The sequence below is a fragment of the Papaver somniferum genome, chromosome 4, assembly GCF_003573695.1.
Source record: "Papaver somniferum cultivar HN1 chromosome 4, ASM357369v1, whole genome shotgun sequence".
Classification (NCBI taxonomy): Eukaryota; Viridiplantae; Streptophyta; class Magnoliopsida; order Ranunculales; family Papaveraceae; genus Papaver; species Papaver somniferum.
The window spans coordinates 61988796-62007035 of record NC_039361.1 but is presented as its reverse complement, the minus strand read 5'-3'; the positions used below and the strand labels follow the sequence as shown (position 1 = coordinate 62007035).

At 37.8% G+C, this 18240-nt stretch overlaps 2 protein-coding genes across 3 annotated transcripts; both read right to left on the bottom strand.

Moving 5' to 3' along the window:
* Positions 1-408: 408 nt before the first annotated feature.
* Positions 409-1675, bottom strand: LOC113273934 (zinc finger protein ZAT3-like). Its single transcript, XM_026523499.1, has one exon. The coding sequence runs from the start codon at positions 1637-1639 to the stop codon at positions 506-508; it is 1134 nt and encodes a 377-aa protein (XP_026379284.1). The 5' UTR covers positions 1640-1675; the 3' UTR covers positions 409-505.
* A 514-nt stretch (positions 1676-2189) lies between these two features.
* On the bottom strand, positions 2190-6555 carry LOC113275692 (EVI5-like protein). 2 transcript variants are annotated; one of them, XM_026525234.1, is made up of 10 exons: positions 6307-6555; positions 5146-5442; positions 4544-4739; positions 4027-4197; positions 3797-3913; positions 3352-3549; positions 3202-3261; positions 3011-3109; positions 2770-2906; positions 2190-2563 (listed from the first exon to the last, which is right to left on the bottom strand). In XM_026525234.1, the coding sequence occupies exons 2-10, from the start codon at positions 5313-5315 to the stop codon at positions 2440-2442; spliced, it is 1272 nt and encodes a 423-aa protein (XP_026381019.1). In that variant the 5' UTR covers positions 5316-5442; positions 6307-6555; the 3' UTR covers positions 2190-2439. The 2 variants fall into 2 exon arrangements, with proteins under 2 accessions (XP_026381019.1, XP_026381020.1); XM_026525235.1 differs by having other exon boundaries at positions 2190-2560.
* Positions 6556-18240: the final 11685 nt, after the last annotated feature.

Here is an 18240-nt window from a genome sequence, read left to right as displayed (position 1 = left end):
TGCTTCTTCAATAACACAAGTTTTCCGCTATTCCTAAAGGTGAACTGGTCATACACAGCAATAGAAGGTCGCGCTGGCGGTAGTGAACCCTTATTGACTTCAGCTGCTAACTGCTGACAGGAAAATGTAGAAGACACCAACATAGATGATGCCATTTTTATTTCAGAAGGTCTGGAGCACTGAAATGAAAGAATTGGTGGTTCTGGTCTGATAAACAACAACTCTATAACCTTCTGAAACGGAGAGATTGGAGTGCGTTTGGGATTTGAGTTTGAGTGCTATATCCTATTACTAAGTTGATTCTTACTTGTTTCATATTTTGGCATGCAATTATTATTACTTCATTCTCTCATTATCCGGTATTTTAAGCATTTCAGAGTTTTCCAAAAAGGTGAAACAAACAAGAGGGAACAAACAAAATGCAAAGCCATTACAGATGAGAGTTGCTGTCACAAATTACACTACTAAGACCATATACATATACATTATACAATATAGTGCTAATCTATTTCCTTAAAATCGTCCCCAAAGTTAAATCCAAACCAATTTCTGAAGCAGAAGAAGAGTTTAAACCTGTGTGCATTACGGAGTCAATCTCCACCGGTGGAGGATAAGGAGGAAAATTCAAGTCCAGCACGCAGCCATCTCTTGCTGAAGCTGAGGTGCTCGGCCCTTGATGCAAAGATGGCCCATCTTCAAATTTCTCCCAGTGGCACCTCATGTGCCCGCCAAGAGCTTGACCAGTAGAAAAAACCCTGAAGCAAATCCCACATTTATGCCTGGAATCCATAGCCATTTTCTCCTGTTTGTCACCTGTTTCATGATTGAGATCAAGTTGGCAGTTTGGGTCGTCTTCACTGCTCTGTGCCATTGCAAAACAACCCTTTACATTTTTGTGACTAGCCCTATGACCGCCTAACGCTTGGTGAGACCCAAAAACCTTCTTGCAACTAGAACACTCAAATCGAGAATTCGAACTTGATGGAGCACTGCTGTCAACAAATCCTAACTGTGGTGGTGGCTCTGGTTCTCTATCGTCATAACCTGCCGCATCTAATGAATCACCATCCCTGTACCAACTAATACACTGTGCAGTTATCGGAACTGAACCATTTGCAAGCATTAATAGACATGTTGCAGCTTCATAATCTTCTACGTTAGTACTCCAATTTGACGCAACTACTATTCCTAATCCCTGCTGCTCTGTTGATGGTGGTGGAAGCGGCAGTGGCACAGGCTTTCTATAATTCGGTGGTGGATTTATGCCTCGCCATTGACGCTCTGGGTGACAACGCATATGCCCAAATAAAGCTTTCCATGACCAAAACTGCCTACCACATTCACTACACGGTCTAATATTGTTGTTTGGAGGAGCATTTGCTTCTTGTTTCTTTGTTGATTTAAATTTCGGGTACATGTTTGATTGCGAAGATGACGTAACATTAAGATTAGAACCACTAATTCTGATGAGTTTTGATCTCTTCTTCTTGTGCTTTTCACTAAATCCTTCAGCAATAGACCCACTGATGTCTCCGGCGTGGATCACAGATTCTGGAAAGACTTCAACAATTTCTTGCTGAGAATAGAAAGGAGAAGTAGAAAGAGGAGGATTACTATCTGTGTTGCTGTTATTGCTCATCACGAAACTAGATATCAGAGTCTGGAAGAAGAAGAAGAAGAAGAAGAAGAAGAAGAAAAGAAGAAGAAGAAGAAGAAGAAGAAGAAGAAGAAGAAAGAAAAAAGCTTGAGAATGCCAATTACGTCTCATTTGTACAGGGGTAAGCGGTTACTATCTCTCTGAAGTGGGCAGTTATTTTCAGTTACGAATTCCTATCTTTGTTTTTTCCAACTGACAGAATGCAGTTACTGTGTGTTGAACAAACATCAGTTTACAGTGTCCTTGCAACTATAACCGCAGGAGTGTTATCATCTTACTAATCTGTGCAGATAAATACTCTTATTGGACCCACAAGGGCCACAACCCAAAAGTGACGGTTGGGATGAATTTACATCTCGTAAGGTGTACGATATAACAAGAGGTGCAGAGTACTGAATCAAGCTGTTAAGAACAACATGAGGATTAAATGGTTGGATGTCCTTATGCCTCATATATCCACTAGCCCACTTTGCAGTATAGCTCACATACACCAAAAACTGTTTCCAGAGAGAAAATTAAGTAGACTGAAGGAGAACTCTGAAAAGGGAAAGTTTCTTCCATTATATTCACTGTTTCATCAACTATATAGGAAACAACACAGGTGAAAGATAACAACACAATGTCATGGTTCGCCATGGTTTTCCTAATCGAGAGTCTGTTGTACACACTTTTGATGATATGATTTTGATTTGTGATGGAAAAATAAATAAATATAGAAACCAGGACTGGTTTTTCCTCTACATTCTGATTTGTACACACCGTATAAAAAATTGGTTGCCCTGTTATTCTTTTACTGATCGGCTCTTTGTGCTGTTTCTACTCAACAATCTTCGTCCCCTCCAACTGCGTGGTGTTGCAGGTGGTTGATTACCTTGAGCTGACGACTCTTCAAGTGATGGACTCCTGCTTTTAACACACATTCATGATCAACAACCGAAAGAAAAGATACAGAATGAGTAACATTACTACTTACTAGTATAACATTCTTCAGACCTTAGCCAAAGTATATAAATATATCATATAAAAGAACGATGCATTGTCTGTCCTAGTTCAAAATGGTGGAGTTGAATTAAAAAGATGATATAGGCGAAAAACGGAAAACGTGTTTCTACCTTATCATTGAATTAGAAAAGCATTTTCCTGAGAACTGCTTCTGAGCGACAGGACTAGAACTGGATTCTGCACGTAGAATTGGTTTCTCGTTTTTCTTCCTGTATTCATGCTTCAGCTCTTCTAGCCGTTTTGATACCTATGCATAAAAGGGAAGCTCAATTACCCAAACGGACCGAAGTATAACCGAAATGGTACAGTAATCTCCTACATACACGAGAGAGGGAAGGAGGGAAAGGAAACCTTGATTGCGTGCGCCATCGGCAGTATTGTATCTGGGTCCATTGCATCCTCGGGAAAGTTTCGGAGGGCATGAATTAGTTTCTCAAAAGGTAACTTTACCTGATTGACCGAACCAAAAGTGTTGACATCAGCAGAATTTTTAGGTAACTTTATTTTAGCTCCAAAAGTAATGTTAGAAGCTTGATACTTACCAAGTCGTCGTGACAAAATTTCAACAACGCCAAACCAACTTGAAAAACTATCATAACACCCTGCCAATATAGTGAAAAAGATGTTGAAGCGGAAATGCACATGGCGAAAGATATTCAATATATAAGAAGGTGTAAGAGTAAGAAACTGACCTCGTAAAGAAAGACGTCCCATATTCTAAGAGCCAAATTGAAAGGGAAGGAGTAAGAAAAGACGGTTATGAACCACTGGCTAGCATACATGCTTGGATTTATCATTTCCTCAATAAAATGTTCCCCTAGCTTTGGCAAATGCTCTCTCACCAATTGTTCAAACTGAAAGAGGTATTGCTGTACCAACGGCAGTCCCACCTGCTCACAAGCATATACACCAGTAGGTATTAAATTAGTTACTGGTACATATCAAACTTCCAAGATGAGTCTTTTTTTAGATAGTCAAGATGGCAATGCATATTCTATCAAAGTTCAAGAAACAAACTTTGTCTGTTACTAGAATTCTCCAAAAAAATGTTGAAACTAGCATTCTGAAAATGAAAGCATCTTCTTGAGACAGGCTTTTGTTTTTGAATTTTTAGCTCTATGAAACATGCAGTATTACCAAATATAATCCCTCCATTGGGGCATGAACAGCTCCTTTCAACAAAGCCACCAATAACCAGAATGCATCTTCCTCGCTCATGTACAGAAGCAAAAGACCAGCTAAAAATCCCATTCCCTGTATTTGAAAAGCAATAAAAACATGAGGTCTAATATGTAATCGTGAAACTCAGCAAAAAAAATTATCATGCATCACGTTTTGGAAGTTTAGAGAGAGGATAAGAGTTAGACCTGAACATAACCAACATCTCTGTCATACACAGAGTATGCCTTCAGAACATTGTACAACGACCTTTGACCTGGTCCATGTCTCTGCTGAAAGAAAACATGTGATGGAAAAGTTCGGGAAATATCTCGAATTATGTCCAGTTCTGATGTAGATGTTTCATATAGTACTAGTTGCTGCAGCAGAAAAACCTCTTGGTCAGGAATTTAATAAAGCCACAAAATGAGGATGCCCATGTTTCTTCATAACATATAAACAACAGTATGTCATTTGAAAAAGAACAGGCATTCAATTATTTTATGTTGGTTTGACACACGCATGGCAATAACAAAGTAAACATTCATGTGAAAAGCTTTGAAATCAATCATAGAAATGAGTTAGGTTTAACATTGCCGAATAAGAGAGCACATGGAAATTCTAAGCAAAATAAGTTACAGATATATCAGAAGATACTGAAATACAACCTAACAAGCCACATATATCATTAGGCAAAGCTTTTGAGACGAAACGAACTAAGAGTACCTCGTATACACCCGGATTCATTAGCAAGAGATCCCGACTACCTGAGATCAACTGCCAAACAAGACCCCGTAAGCAATCAGGAATTCCCTTTCTAATACGCCTTAGCACCACCTGAGGTTTTCTTCTAACATAATGCTTCCAATCACTTCCGCCAACTCCTATCATTTTCCTCCACTTTCTGATCCTTCTTTCCTCCCTGTAAAATATTTTTACCCATATCATATTGTTGAGACTAATAGTCCCATAGAGACCATAACTCTAGCATTCATCTCAATATAATATGAAAAGGCTATTCCATTCATTGCCAATTGGTTTTGAGCAGGAAGTCCAGACATCTATCTAATACATATATGACTGTCTGTTGTTGAAAATTAATGGTGAGAAGAGAAATATCCCCTAAAACTACAGTTTTCACCCACACCAAGACTAACTTGTCTTCAAAAATATTGAAAACCATCCGGACTAAAAAAAGGTTAACATAGTATTAATGTAGATGAATTTTGCAAATTTCGTGAACGCAACTAATTGTGCAAATAGATTTCCTTCATACTTTCTTTGGAGAAAGAGAATAAAAATTATGTAAACCAACTCAGAAACCATACCTTTCTTGTTCATTGATAACCTTTTTAGTGATTGAGCCTTGGGAACTGTTGTTCTTGATTGAACCTTGGGAACTGTTGTTCTCTTCTGGCACAAAAAATCCAAATCTGTCCACTGGTCTTGCAGGTGGAACTGGTCCTGGTTCAAACTCCTCTACTTTTTTCCGCTCCATTTCACTAAAATGTAAACCTTATCATCTTAGAGAGGAACTCTAGCGATCATCCTTTTAGCTCACAGAAGCTCCCTCTGAATTCTCTCCCCAACAGAGAGTTGTCAGCTGCTATGTGGAGCGTGGTACCCTATGCATCGACCATAAAACATAAACTCAGGCAGTGAGGGTCACTATAACTTAATAAGAGCACTTAACAAAGAGCGTAGTTTCTGCATTATATAGACAATATGAAAGCCAAAAATAAAAGATAAAACGATAGCAAGTTCCCAAATACAGACAATCACAATTTCGAAGCACGACACAATGCAACTCAACCGAAACAGATAACAAGCACGATACAGTGCAACTCAACCGAAACAAATAACAAGCACGATACAGTGCAACTCAACCGAGGCAGAAAACAAGAGAATAGCGTGTAATTGGCGATCTCAAATCATATACTCCATGCACAATACTAAATTGAAGCTCATCACTGGGGACTCCTACCATTCAAGCTCTAGTATATAAATTTGTAACTCGAGAAAGACATTAAAAAGTACAAATTCAAACAAAACAATCTGTAACCGAAAATTCGACTCTTTGGCAACATTTCTAATATGATTGTTATGCCTACAAGCTGAGTTCAAAACTCATCAACATCCTAATTTCAACTGATAAAGAAAAAAACACTTTTGAATCACCAAATTGTAAAGGGTTTGCTCTTTATCCCACTACTAGATTACCCCCTTGGCAACAACTATAGGAAAATTCAGACATCCAGATTGGGTTTACAGTCAAAACCCAAAACAAGTAAACTTCAAAAACTTAAGTTAATCAAAAGATCCCACAAATAGGAACGAACAAATAAAAATCTGTCATTTTCAAAGTAACAAAGTATTCACCAATGACAAGAATTTGGGGACGAATTAAATTTTAACACAAACCCAGTAATCAATTAACAATCAAAACCATAATAACAAGACAAAGAACACAAATTTCTGAGAAAACTGACCTGGGATTATTTTGACATACAGAGAGGGAATTCTCTTGTTGTGTATTGAAATTGATGATGAAAATTGCAAAAAATAAAAAAATGTCTGATATGCACGTCGTTGAAGAGAAGGGCTATTTGGTGCATCATCTGCCGGCCCGCATACCTTTTTGCTGTTGAAGTCACCACTCACAACCAAAAGAACGAAAATTCAACCAACAGTCAGACTCAGATCTCTGCATCATGATTCATGACTCGTGAAAAAAAGGTCCTGTGACTTTCGGAATCCACTTTTATTTTAATTGATAATGATAAAAATAATTATATATTTACACCCTGGTTACTCTGGCCTAATGGCTCATGAGCCCTGTGATGTCGCATGCCCATCATCTAGATCCCCAACGGGAGAAAGGGTGACCAAGGTAGTGCCTAAGCTCCCAAAATGGTTACGTGTCCGCATCCGACATTTGAACGAGCGCGTTCAAGGGTTGGACACTATTGCTCACATATCGCTTACATATCAATGTTATCCAGAAGATAAACAAAAAAATGCTCTGATGATGTGGTAAGAGAAAAAGGGCGAATTTTATGATAATTTTTTTCTTCTTGTTCCACTATGATTGGATGACTAAAAATTCAAGATCACCTTCAATCCTTTCCTCAAGCTTTAGTTAGGGAGTAACTAATAAATATGCATTTGGAGTTGTCTTTATCATCGGGTTAAAAGATTTTCTGAGATTAAAAGATCCATTTTTTTGTTTTGACTAGAAATGGTAGAGCTTTGAATCCTAATAATAAAAATATACAAGATTGAATCTACTTTCTCAAGAACACTGCTAGGTCGACAACAATATGAAGCATGTTTTTAAAGAATCTAACCATTGATGGATAAATTCGGGGGTTTCTTCACATTAGATATAACTCATATCGATTAGAACGGATAATTTGTGGTTGGTTAGTACATGTGTAAGAGGCTTTATTTTCCCTTTTTGAAAAAGAGCTATCTAATATTAGTTGTCATCCAAGAAAAATTTCGGTACATATGTTGGATTACAGTTGGAAGAGAACAAAACCGAAATATACATTTATTGTATATATATTCAGGTTTGGTAATTCCTTATTGTCTACACATGCCTTAGTCATCATAAATAGGAGAGCTTGTATTCTTACAAACTCATCCTTTGGACACACTAGTTAACTGTTAGTAATACTATTGTCGTAATATTCGTCGAAGAGGAGAGTATCGTAACAGTGAAATCTATTGTGTGCGCTTTATTTAAAGACTTTTGTGGGATCGAAGAAGCTCTAGTAGTATCGTTCGTGGGTAACGAAATACCATATTGTTATTTTAGATTTTGATTATTAATTTGATTGATTAAGGGTTGAACTTGATAGATTTAGTTTTTTTATTGCGTGATCATTCTCTTTTGATATAAGATCACTCGAACTAGTTCAAGGGTTGACGATTTTCAGATATGCTTTATTGCTTAATATATGAAGATAGGACTTTTGATCATCAATTGTTAACAGACTCTGTTATGTGTGTGAACGATCATTAGTGGAATCAAGTTGTTTGTGCATGTACTTTGAAGACTTGAAGGTTTCTTTTTCATATTCTAATCTTTATGATATACTTCGTACATACTTGATTGACGGGGATCCAACAAGATGTTTCTCACGAATAGACTTTTAAAGCTTGTTGTATAGATCGAAAATATATCTAGGTGTATTTCTTTGAGATCTACTTTGATACTTTATAAACTAATATTGATTAACTAGATAGTCTTGATCTTAGTTGATATAACCGAACAAATGAGTTTATATTATTTAAAATGGAGGAACCTTTGTACTCATCTTATCTCTGATTAACTTGGTTGGTCTTGGAGATTGATAGAGAGATTACTGAATCAGATTAGTCATGTATTATTCTGGATTACGATCCAAAGGAGCTGAGTTGCTGAAGTCTTCACAGTAGGTGAAGCAACTTGAGATAGTGGACTCTATTTTAGAATTCATGTGCGTTGACCAGATTGGAGTTGAACTAACTTCAAGTTATCTTCTAGATAAGTTCTTGTTTATTTTATGGTTATTTTAATTTTAAATAGGGCCACTCAAGGATTTTGAAAATTTGACCATGCTAGAATTGAGCGGTTTCGAATCTTTTGATAGAACTATTGATTTTTCAATGTTAACAGACTTCGTTCTTTGAGATAAATAATTAGTGGAATCAAGTGCAGGTTGTTACTATTGAACATTAAGAAGATTGAAAAAGAAAAATTTAACAAATCCCTAACTTAAAGAAATACTTCAATTAAATACCTAAATTTCATAAACCGAAAATTAAAATCATCAAAACTTGGTCATGGTCAAGGAGTCTGAGAAAACGTAGGGTTTTTTTAGTTTACCCCCCTAAACAAAATAGTGATTGAACTTTCCCCCTTTACTTGTTATTAATAACAGCTTATCCCCTAAAATATAATTTTGGACTAAAATATCGCTATCATCATCATGTATAAGAAAATGTTTTAGCTATCCATTTTGTTTAGAATTTTCGAATATCGGGGCTTTGTTAGATTGAAAACTCAAGAAACTTGAATAAACTTAGATTGAACTCAACGTGAACTCTTCCTAAAAATTTATTGTTACTAAAATCAAGTGGAGAGGAGTAATTTTTGAAAGTGAAGACTAAAATTTGAAAACAGGTCATGAAGATCTGTTTTGAGCACTACAAAATTCAAAACAACATCAGTAGCTTTAATGAAATTCCATTGTTATAACTTGGTGAAAGCAACGAAACTGTTCATGTAAATGTGATACAGAACAATACTTGCAGATTATATGAAATTCATTCTACTCTCACTCTTACTATCACTCTAAGTATGTGTGCGTTTAGGGTGATTTATCGGTCAGTGATTGAAGAAGAGCAGTGATAATACAACCCACAACTAAAATACAAAGGAGTCAAACAATCCTAGTTATAAAGGTCATTAGATATGAATTACTGTCGTTAATGTACTTGTTCAAAATAATGACCACTAGAATTAAGAATTCAATCAGTAAAGTAACCTTAACATCGGCAATTGTTTACTCCCATTCCATTTATACAGCAAATACACTGGTGGTTCCATGAAACCCAAAAGAAAATGGAACATAGAACCTTAGAACTTCTCATGAAAAGGGTACTTTAGTCCAAAATTTCAGTTTAGGGGGCTACTAATAATTTAGGAGGGAAAGCTCAATCACAATGTTATTTAGGGGGGTAAACTCAAAAAACCCGAAAACGTTAGTTGTACCGTTTTCATAACTTACTCTTTAAATTTTAGTACTTTTTTTAAGTTTCAAAAGTAATTTTTTGTTACTATATTTCAAAATCCTTCAATTTATCCGCATTTATTCGGTTTATCCACTTATCCGTGTAATGGACTGTACGTGGATGCATTTTAAAAATCCATCTCCTAGATAGACTAGACGTGAGTGATACCAAATCTGCATCCACTCATCTATTTCTCACTTCCAGACTGTCGGGATAGATCTTGGTCACCAAGTAAAAGAACCTTGGTGTAGATGGGGCAAAGCGATTTGCTGGTTTTTATGGAATTGAGGAGACGACCGTACGGAGGAAGTTCCTTGAACCGAGCAAACTTCTTAACCTCACACAGATGGAATGCAAGAAAGGAGTGCTTTAAGTTCGAGAGATCAATATGTAGGACTCCGGCCTAAACCAAGACAATGGTCGTTCCAGAGTCAATTCGGTCACAAGAGAGAATGGGTCGATCTGTAGGAGGGAAGCTGAGAAATGTGTGAGATCAATGGTGATCTAAGATTGTAGGTGTGTTGTGTATTCTGCGTGAAGAAAATAAGATAAGTTCTGATTGATTGAATTTTGCTCTGTTGAGAGTAATTGCTCAGACGATGAGTTCTTATTATCTTGTTGTCTTATTGGCGAAAGAGTTGTCTGTTTTCAATCATGATTCAGAAATTTATTTATATTGCTAGAATTGTAAACACCTTGATCCCATGAAGTGTGACAGTTGCTGGAGTCCAAGAGCGGGGAAGTGGAAATCGTGTTAAAACCAGTTGTTCATCGTGTGAAGACTTGGTTGATTTTCCATCCACTACTTTGCTCACTCGTCCAACTTATTTCACGACTTGCTCACATTCTCATCGTGTGTATGAACACACGTGCAGTAGACTGCCAGACCAAAACCCTAGTTAATATTTTCCAATATGACACGATTGATGTCTCGTAATTGTGGAGTCTGTAAGGAAGACGTGTATTTAGCTAGTCAGTTGCTGACTTTATGGTACGATGAGTCCTTGTATTGCTGAGTCGAACGTGATTTGAAAATGTTCTAAGACTCATGAATTGAACGTGTCTGTTGAGACAGAGGTATAATTCTCGAGTAAATGTTGATAGTTAAGGTGAGAAAATATTGCTCATTCGATGGATTGTTGAATATTGATAGTTGAACCAATATTCCTTAGTCTGAGCAAATATTGCTCATCCGAGCAAATGTTGCTCGTTTGATGAATTATTTGTAGCAGGACCAAAATAAAATATTAATTTAAAATACTGGTAATTGAACCGAGTATAATTAATTAGAATGTTGATCATGGGATCAACGTAAAATTATTAGTGTTTGAATCTGCTCAGAATTATGTTTTCCAGAGCTTTGGATCCGAAACCCTAATTTTGATCAATTGATGATTTATTGAAAATCAACCACGGAGTGAAGGAGGGACCGGCTACATGGGATGATGAGTCGACCATGTAACGCCCAGATGCTCAAGTGAGAAAAATACCAAAGTCTCTTGAAGACCATTTGGTGAAAAGATGATTAAATGCTGATTTAATCCTTCATTAAAATAATGTTCGTCTGAACCTTAGGTGATAAAACCTAATAAATTATGAAGAGATGAAGGACCGACAAAGGGGTCATGAAACCGGCCTTGGTTGGTCATGGGACCGACTGACGATCTTTTTATGAAATTCCAAGTTGTTTGGAAGAGTTTGAACCTAATGTGAACAAATTAGGTCAAATGATGAAAATGTGTGGGACTGGCCTCTTGCAAGCCAAAGAGCCAACTTTAGTCAGTCAAGGTAATATGCTCATGTAACCAAAATGTTCGTGTCTCAGTTCTGAGAGTTTTGACATTTTGTGATGCGCATTTGAGCAACATTTGAGAAAATATGAAGAATTCAGGGTTTTGCTGAAACTGAGGAATTTCCATGAGACGATGGAAATAATAAATAAAATAAGGGATTACAAGGTGTGGGACCGGCCACGACTAGGGCATGGCCGGCCGGCTAGCGAGCCCGGTCCCGTGACACCTTTCCCAATTTTATGTAATTTCCTTGATGTGAAGGAAATACCATGAAATTGAGGAGTTTCATAAGGTTAAGGAATTTCCATGAGATGATGGAAATAATAATAATAAAATAAGAAATCATGAAGTGTGGGACCGTCCATGGCTAGGGCACGGTCGTCCGGCCAATTATCCCGGTCCCATGGCACTTTTCCTAATTTTATATTATTTTCATGATTTTAAGGAAGTATCATGAAATCTAGGAGTTTGCTGAAACCAAGGAGTTTCCTTGAAGTGAAGGAGTTTCCATGAGATGAAGGAAACAAATAATAACAATAATAATAATAATAATGATAATAAAAGAGCAACAGATTAAAAAATGGCAGAGCCATCTCCTGTAGGCGATTGAAAACCTGCAGTAATCTTTTCTCCATTTTTATACCTTCAATCATCAGCAAACTTCACCCATCTTATACCTTCTTCATCACCGTCTTTCCCTGCATCTTTTCATAGTATTATCCCCTAGGTTTTCATAGTTTTATGCATCTCCTGCAACTTACGTTCCGTGTCTATAACTGTTGTTGAATTAGTATCATCTTCCACTTTCCTCATCGCACTCACCACTGCCATCTGTTGTTGCATCAGTTATACTCTTCACTGCCATCGCACTCACCACCGCCATCTTTTTAGCAGTTACAGCAGTTACGTGAGTTTCTGTAATGCCTAGAACACGAAGAAACCCTAGCCCACGGGATTATGAAACTGAAGATAATGTCCCCATTAGTGATCACTAATTCTCTTACGAAGAACATATTGATGACATGCTGGTTCACTGCCCTTACAAGAATTTCGAAGAATGCCAAGATGGTGTTAATGGCAGAGGTTATGCCAAGACATCAATCCTAAGACACATTCGTGATCTACACTGGCACTCCTCAAGCAATATTCTTCTTTGCAAAGAACGTATCAGAATCCATGAACCTGTTTATATTGCATGGGAACGACTTTTGGTTCAGTTACAGATGTGGTTGTGTGGAGAATGCATGAAGATACAATCTTGGAAAAGACCATGCCGTCCACATAATGGAAACATCCTTACCAGACCCAACATTGATATTCTAATATACGGGATTGTTAAACCTGTGGCTGCATCCCCTGGAACTGAAGAGATTGGAGCATCCTCTTCTACAACCCCTGTAACAGACGAAACACATGGATTATCTCTAGAACTTTTAAACTTAGTCTACCAGAAGCGGATAACCACAACAACATGCATTCCACCACCATGCAGACTGCATTTTTCTAGGGTTCTCAAGACAGCATTAGACAGAGTTCTTAACAAATACCACGACCTATCGGCATGGTTACAACTATTATTACTTCCAATTTGTACACTTAATATGTACATGCCAACCAATGCAACTGAAGAAAGGTCCGGAACACGTAAGAAACTCCAAATTGCTGCTATCAATCAATCCCTGACAGAATGGAGCCAACCAGGTGGGTGTATCTCTATTATTCAGCGCCTACTAGATAAGATCAAAGAACAAGAAAAGCTGCACCAGAGACGCAAGCCTGCAAAGAAGAAAAATCCTAAAACCAACACAGAAGCATGCATGAAGAAACTGAGCCAAGGACATTACACTGCTGCAATACGTATTCTATCTTCTAGTGGAGTTGCTGAATCCAATACAGATACTCTCCACGAACTACAGCTTAAACACCCAAAAGCAAGGGCCCCTATCATCCCAACTGACAATCCTAATGCAGATGTTGTGTCTGTAAATGTACAGGAAGTGATTAAAGCTCTGAGAAGTTTCCCAAAAGGCACCTCATGTGGTCGAGACGGACTTCGAGCTCAGCATTTACTAGATGCAACCAGTGGAGTGGCAGCAGCAGTGGCTGATGAACTCCTTGTGTCCATTACCGGTGTCATCAATCTCTGGCTTGCTGGAAAATGCCCGTCCACTCTGGGAGAATACATCGCCAGCGCACCACTGACACCTCTGCTCAAACCTGGTGGTGGTCTACGGCCAATCGCTGTTGGAACGATCTGGCGAAGATTATGCTCGAAACTAGCAGCAACATCTGTACTCAAAGACATGATAGGTTATCTAGGCAATCACCAGTTTGGGGTAGGAATCCCCTGCAGAGGTGAAGGCATCGTACATTCTGTCAACAGATTGTTAGAGCTTAAAGGAGATCAAAACACCACAACAATGTTACTGATCGACTTCACTAATGCATTCAACATTGTCGACAGAACTGCCATGCTCAACGAGGTGCGTATCAGATGTCCAAGCATCTCGAAATGGGTCGAGTTTTGTTATGCATAGCCAGCAAAACTGTACTACAACTAATCCATCTTGTTTTCTGCACAAGGCGTCCAACAGGGAGATCCCCTAGGTCCATTGCTTTTCTCCCTGGTGCTCCAGCCTCTTGTAACCAAAATATCTTCCACTTGCAAGCTGGATCTTCATGCGTGGTATCTAGACGATGGAACTCTAATCGGAGACACATTGGAAGTTGCAAAAGGCCTGCAGATCTTACAACAAGATGGTCCAGCAAGAGGATTATGCCTAAACATTAGGAAGACTGAAATTTTTTGGCCTACACCAGACCCGAGATGTTGTGAAGATGGTGTGTTCCCATCTGCTGTTGAAAGACCTGTTGATGGAGTAAAACTATTAGGTGGACCTGTAAGTACAAACAACCAATACTGCAGTGATATCATCTCATCCAGGATTGATAAGACTACACATCTAATGGACTACATTAAAAGGCTTAAAGATCCACAAAGCGAGCTCTTACTCTTACGCAACTGTGCTGGTGTCTCAAAGCTTTATTTCACGATGCGAACAACCAGACCAAGTGTACTACAGCGTTCACGACTTCAGTTCGATCAGCACCTTATCCGTTTCCTGCAGCATCTAATAACAGGAGATGCACCAGGTTTCGGTCCATTACAGCAGAGGATCGCTACTCTACCATTTGCTGATAGAGGTTTGGGAATATACACCATGGATGATACCATCAAGTATTGCTATATTGCTTCATGCCTCCAAACAAGACAACTCCAAAGCTCCATCCTTCAGTGTACGGCGGACCCGAGTCCAAACTTCCAAGAAGCACTAGATGATTACGTAAGTACCTGTGACTTATGCCTTGCTACTTTTAACATTAACGATTTCACCCCACAGCCTATGCATCAACTGGCGAGTCGTTATTTTGAAGTAGTCACTAGGAATATACGCACTTCTTACACGTTATCTACGAGGGACTCAATCTTATGGCAGTGTAACAAAAAACCACACGCACAAGATTATTTAAAAGTTATTCCAATTCAAGGTCTTAACCAGTCCATCGGGCCACGTCAGTTCAGATCAGTGCTTCAATACCGACTGGGTATCCCCCTTTTTGAGGAGAATAGTACATGCTCATGTTGTAAACGCGAAATGGATCGTTTTGGTGATCACGCAATCCATTGTGCAAGCGAAGTGGGCCTGAAATACAGACATGATATGGTACGAGACCTCTTTGTGGAATTATGTTATAAAGCCATAGTGGTAGCCAGGAAGGAAGCTTCATTAGGACTTACCTCCAACACGAACACACCCCTTAAACCAGCAGATATTATGGTCTTCAATTGGGAGAATGGCAAAGATACATGTTTCGATGTGATAGGTGTTTCACCATTTTCTAAAGGTGGGAATCGGTCCTTCACTCCAGGGCATGCAATATCAGCAGCTATTAATCGCAAACGTAACAAATACGCCAGTCTATGTCTGACTCATGGATATGAATTTGGGGTTCTGGCCTTCTCAACCTTAGGTGAGTTAGGTGATGACATTATCGTCCTTGTAAATCGTTTGAAAAACTGTATGGCAAGTCATGATGTTAATAATAACTTGGGTAGTTCTCTCTTCCATAGATTAGGTATTATTATTCAAAAAGGTGTAGGAGCACAACTTGTTGCTCGACTCCCTGCCAAATCTTTGTAATTAACTCTTTTTTCTTCAATATAGCCTTAGTGGCATCTTTTATAATAATAATAATAACTATTTCCATCATCTCATGGAAATTCCCTAACCTTATGAAACTCATGAAAATAATAATTTTATATTATTTTCATGATTTTAAGGAAATATCATGAAATTGCTTAACCAATTATGATGCTAATTCTAAGATAGGCAGTTTTCTTTTTCATAGGATAGGTTTAGCTATTCAAAAAGGAGCTGGGGCGCAACTTGTTGCTAGGCTCCCAACCAACCCCATGTAAATAAAAATTATAATTAAGTAAATTTCAGTGAAAAAAATAAAATAATAATAATAATAATAAAATAAGAGTATGTGGGACCGGCCACGACTAGGGCATGGTCGGCAGGCTAGGGCCCGGTCCCGCGAGTCTTCCCTAATTTTATCTCCTTTCCTTGATGTGAAGGAAATATCATGAAATCAAGGAATTTCATGGGATGAAGGAAATAATAATAAAATAATAAGGAATGCAAGGTGTGGGATCGGCCAAAACTAGGGCATGAACGGCCGGCTAGTAGGCTTGGTCCTGCGACACCTTTCCTAATTTTTTATTATTTCTTTGATACGGAAGAAACACCATGAAACTGAGGAGTTTCCTTAAAATGAAGGATATTTGTTCAAATGAAAGGATTTTCATGAGATCAAGGAAAATAATAAAAATATGATAAAATATAGAATTGGGCGTGGGATTTGCCACGGCGTGACTGGCCGGCCGGTGGGCCCAGTCCCCTAGCGCCTTAGCTAATATTTTATTATTATTTTTTTTCTTCCTATTTTGCGTAGGTTCTTTGGAATGCTCGTTAGTGCATTATTGCTGAGTACACCATTTTGGTCGGGGCTTACTCGATAGCGGCTCAGATGCCCGCGCGTTGAATATTTATCACTAACCCATGGAATTCTGCTGGGAAGAACCATGAATTGAAGTGATGAAATATTATGAAGAACGTAGAATATTTCCGAATATTCAGTTAATGAATTATAGGATTAGAAATAATTAATTGATGGCTCTATACTAGCATGCATGCCATCTAGGAGCATTAATTATTAGAGTATTGGTTATATGAGCTAGTTGAAGCGTCATATTTATTATGTATAGTATAGTCAGGGAAAACACGTTGTTGCATCCTGAAGACGTTATCACTCTATACTAGCAGGCAAGCTGTCTAGGAGCCGTCCAATCATAATGATTTTATACACATGTCTTTTATATAGTCAGGGAAAACATTGTTACATCCTGAAGACGTTATTGATCTATACTAGCAGGCAAGCTTTCTAGGAGCCGTCCAATCGTTCGATTCTATATAAAAGTAATTACTGAAATTGCTCAGTATTCATGAGATATGACGTTGCCTCACTGCATATATGAGAGACGATATACTCAGTCAGAGATTCTTGTGGCATGATCTTTCATGCTTCGATGAGGGACATGAGCCTCAATACTCATCTGATTGTTGGATCAGGAGCATGTATAATTATGGTTTTACGATTTTAGCCTTTGTCGAAAATCAACCATCTACGCTTGGAAACCTGAACCGACGAATACGGGAGAGCCCATCCCCAGTATGATTTTGATGACACTTGAATGAGCGCGTTCAAGGGTTAGACACTCAGCGACATCGCTTACACATTTTTTGCATATCAATGTTATCTAGAAGATATATAAACAATGAAATTCTTTAATGACGTGGTAAGAGAAAAAAGGCGAGTTTTATGACAATTTTTTTTTCTTATTCCACTATGATTAGATGACTAAAAGTTCAAGATCTCCTTCAATCCTTTCCTCGAGATTTAGTCAGAGAGTAATTAATAAATATGCATCTAGAACTGTCTTCATCCTTTGGTTAAAATATTTTATGAGATTGCAAGATCCATCTTTTTCTTTTGACTGGAAATGTAGGGCATTGAATCCTCAAAATGAAAATACACAAGATTGGATCTACTTTCTCAAGAACACTGCTAGGTCGACAACAATATGAAGCTTTTTTTCGAAGAAGCTAACCACTGATGGATAAATTCAGGGTTTCCTTCACATCAGGTGATATTATAACTCATATTGATTTGAAAGGATCTTTTGTGGTTGGTTAGTATATGTGTACGAAACTCTATTTTCCTTTTGAAAGAGAGTTTAAATACTCAACGAAAAACAATGAGATTTTTTTTTGTGGCTATAGACTATATTAGTAAAGTATATAGTGTATGCTAGATAATATTAGTTGTCATCTTAGAGATGTTTCGGTGCATATGTTGGATTACGGTTGAAGGAGAACAAAACCGCAAATATACGTTTATTGCATATCTTTAGGATTTTCGGATTTAGTAATTCATCGTTGGTTAAACATGCCTTGGTCATCATAAATAAAAGAGCTTGTATTTTTAAAAACTCATCCGTTGGACACACTACTTAACTTTTAGTGTGGGAAGCTCACCAATACTATTCTCGTAATACTCGTCGAAGAGAGGAGTATCCTAATATGTGAAATCTCTTATGTGCACTTCATTTAAAGACTTCTGTGGGATCAAAGAATCTTTAATAATACCGTTGGTGGGAAACTAAAAAATCGTATTGTTATTTTAGTTTTTGATTATTGATTTGGTTAATTAATGATAAAGTTG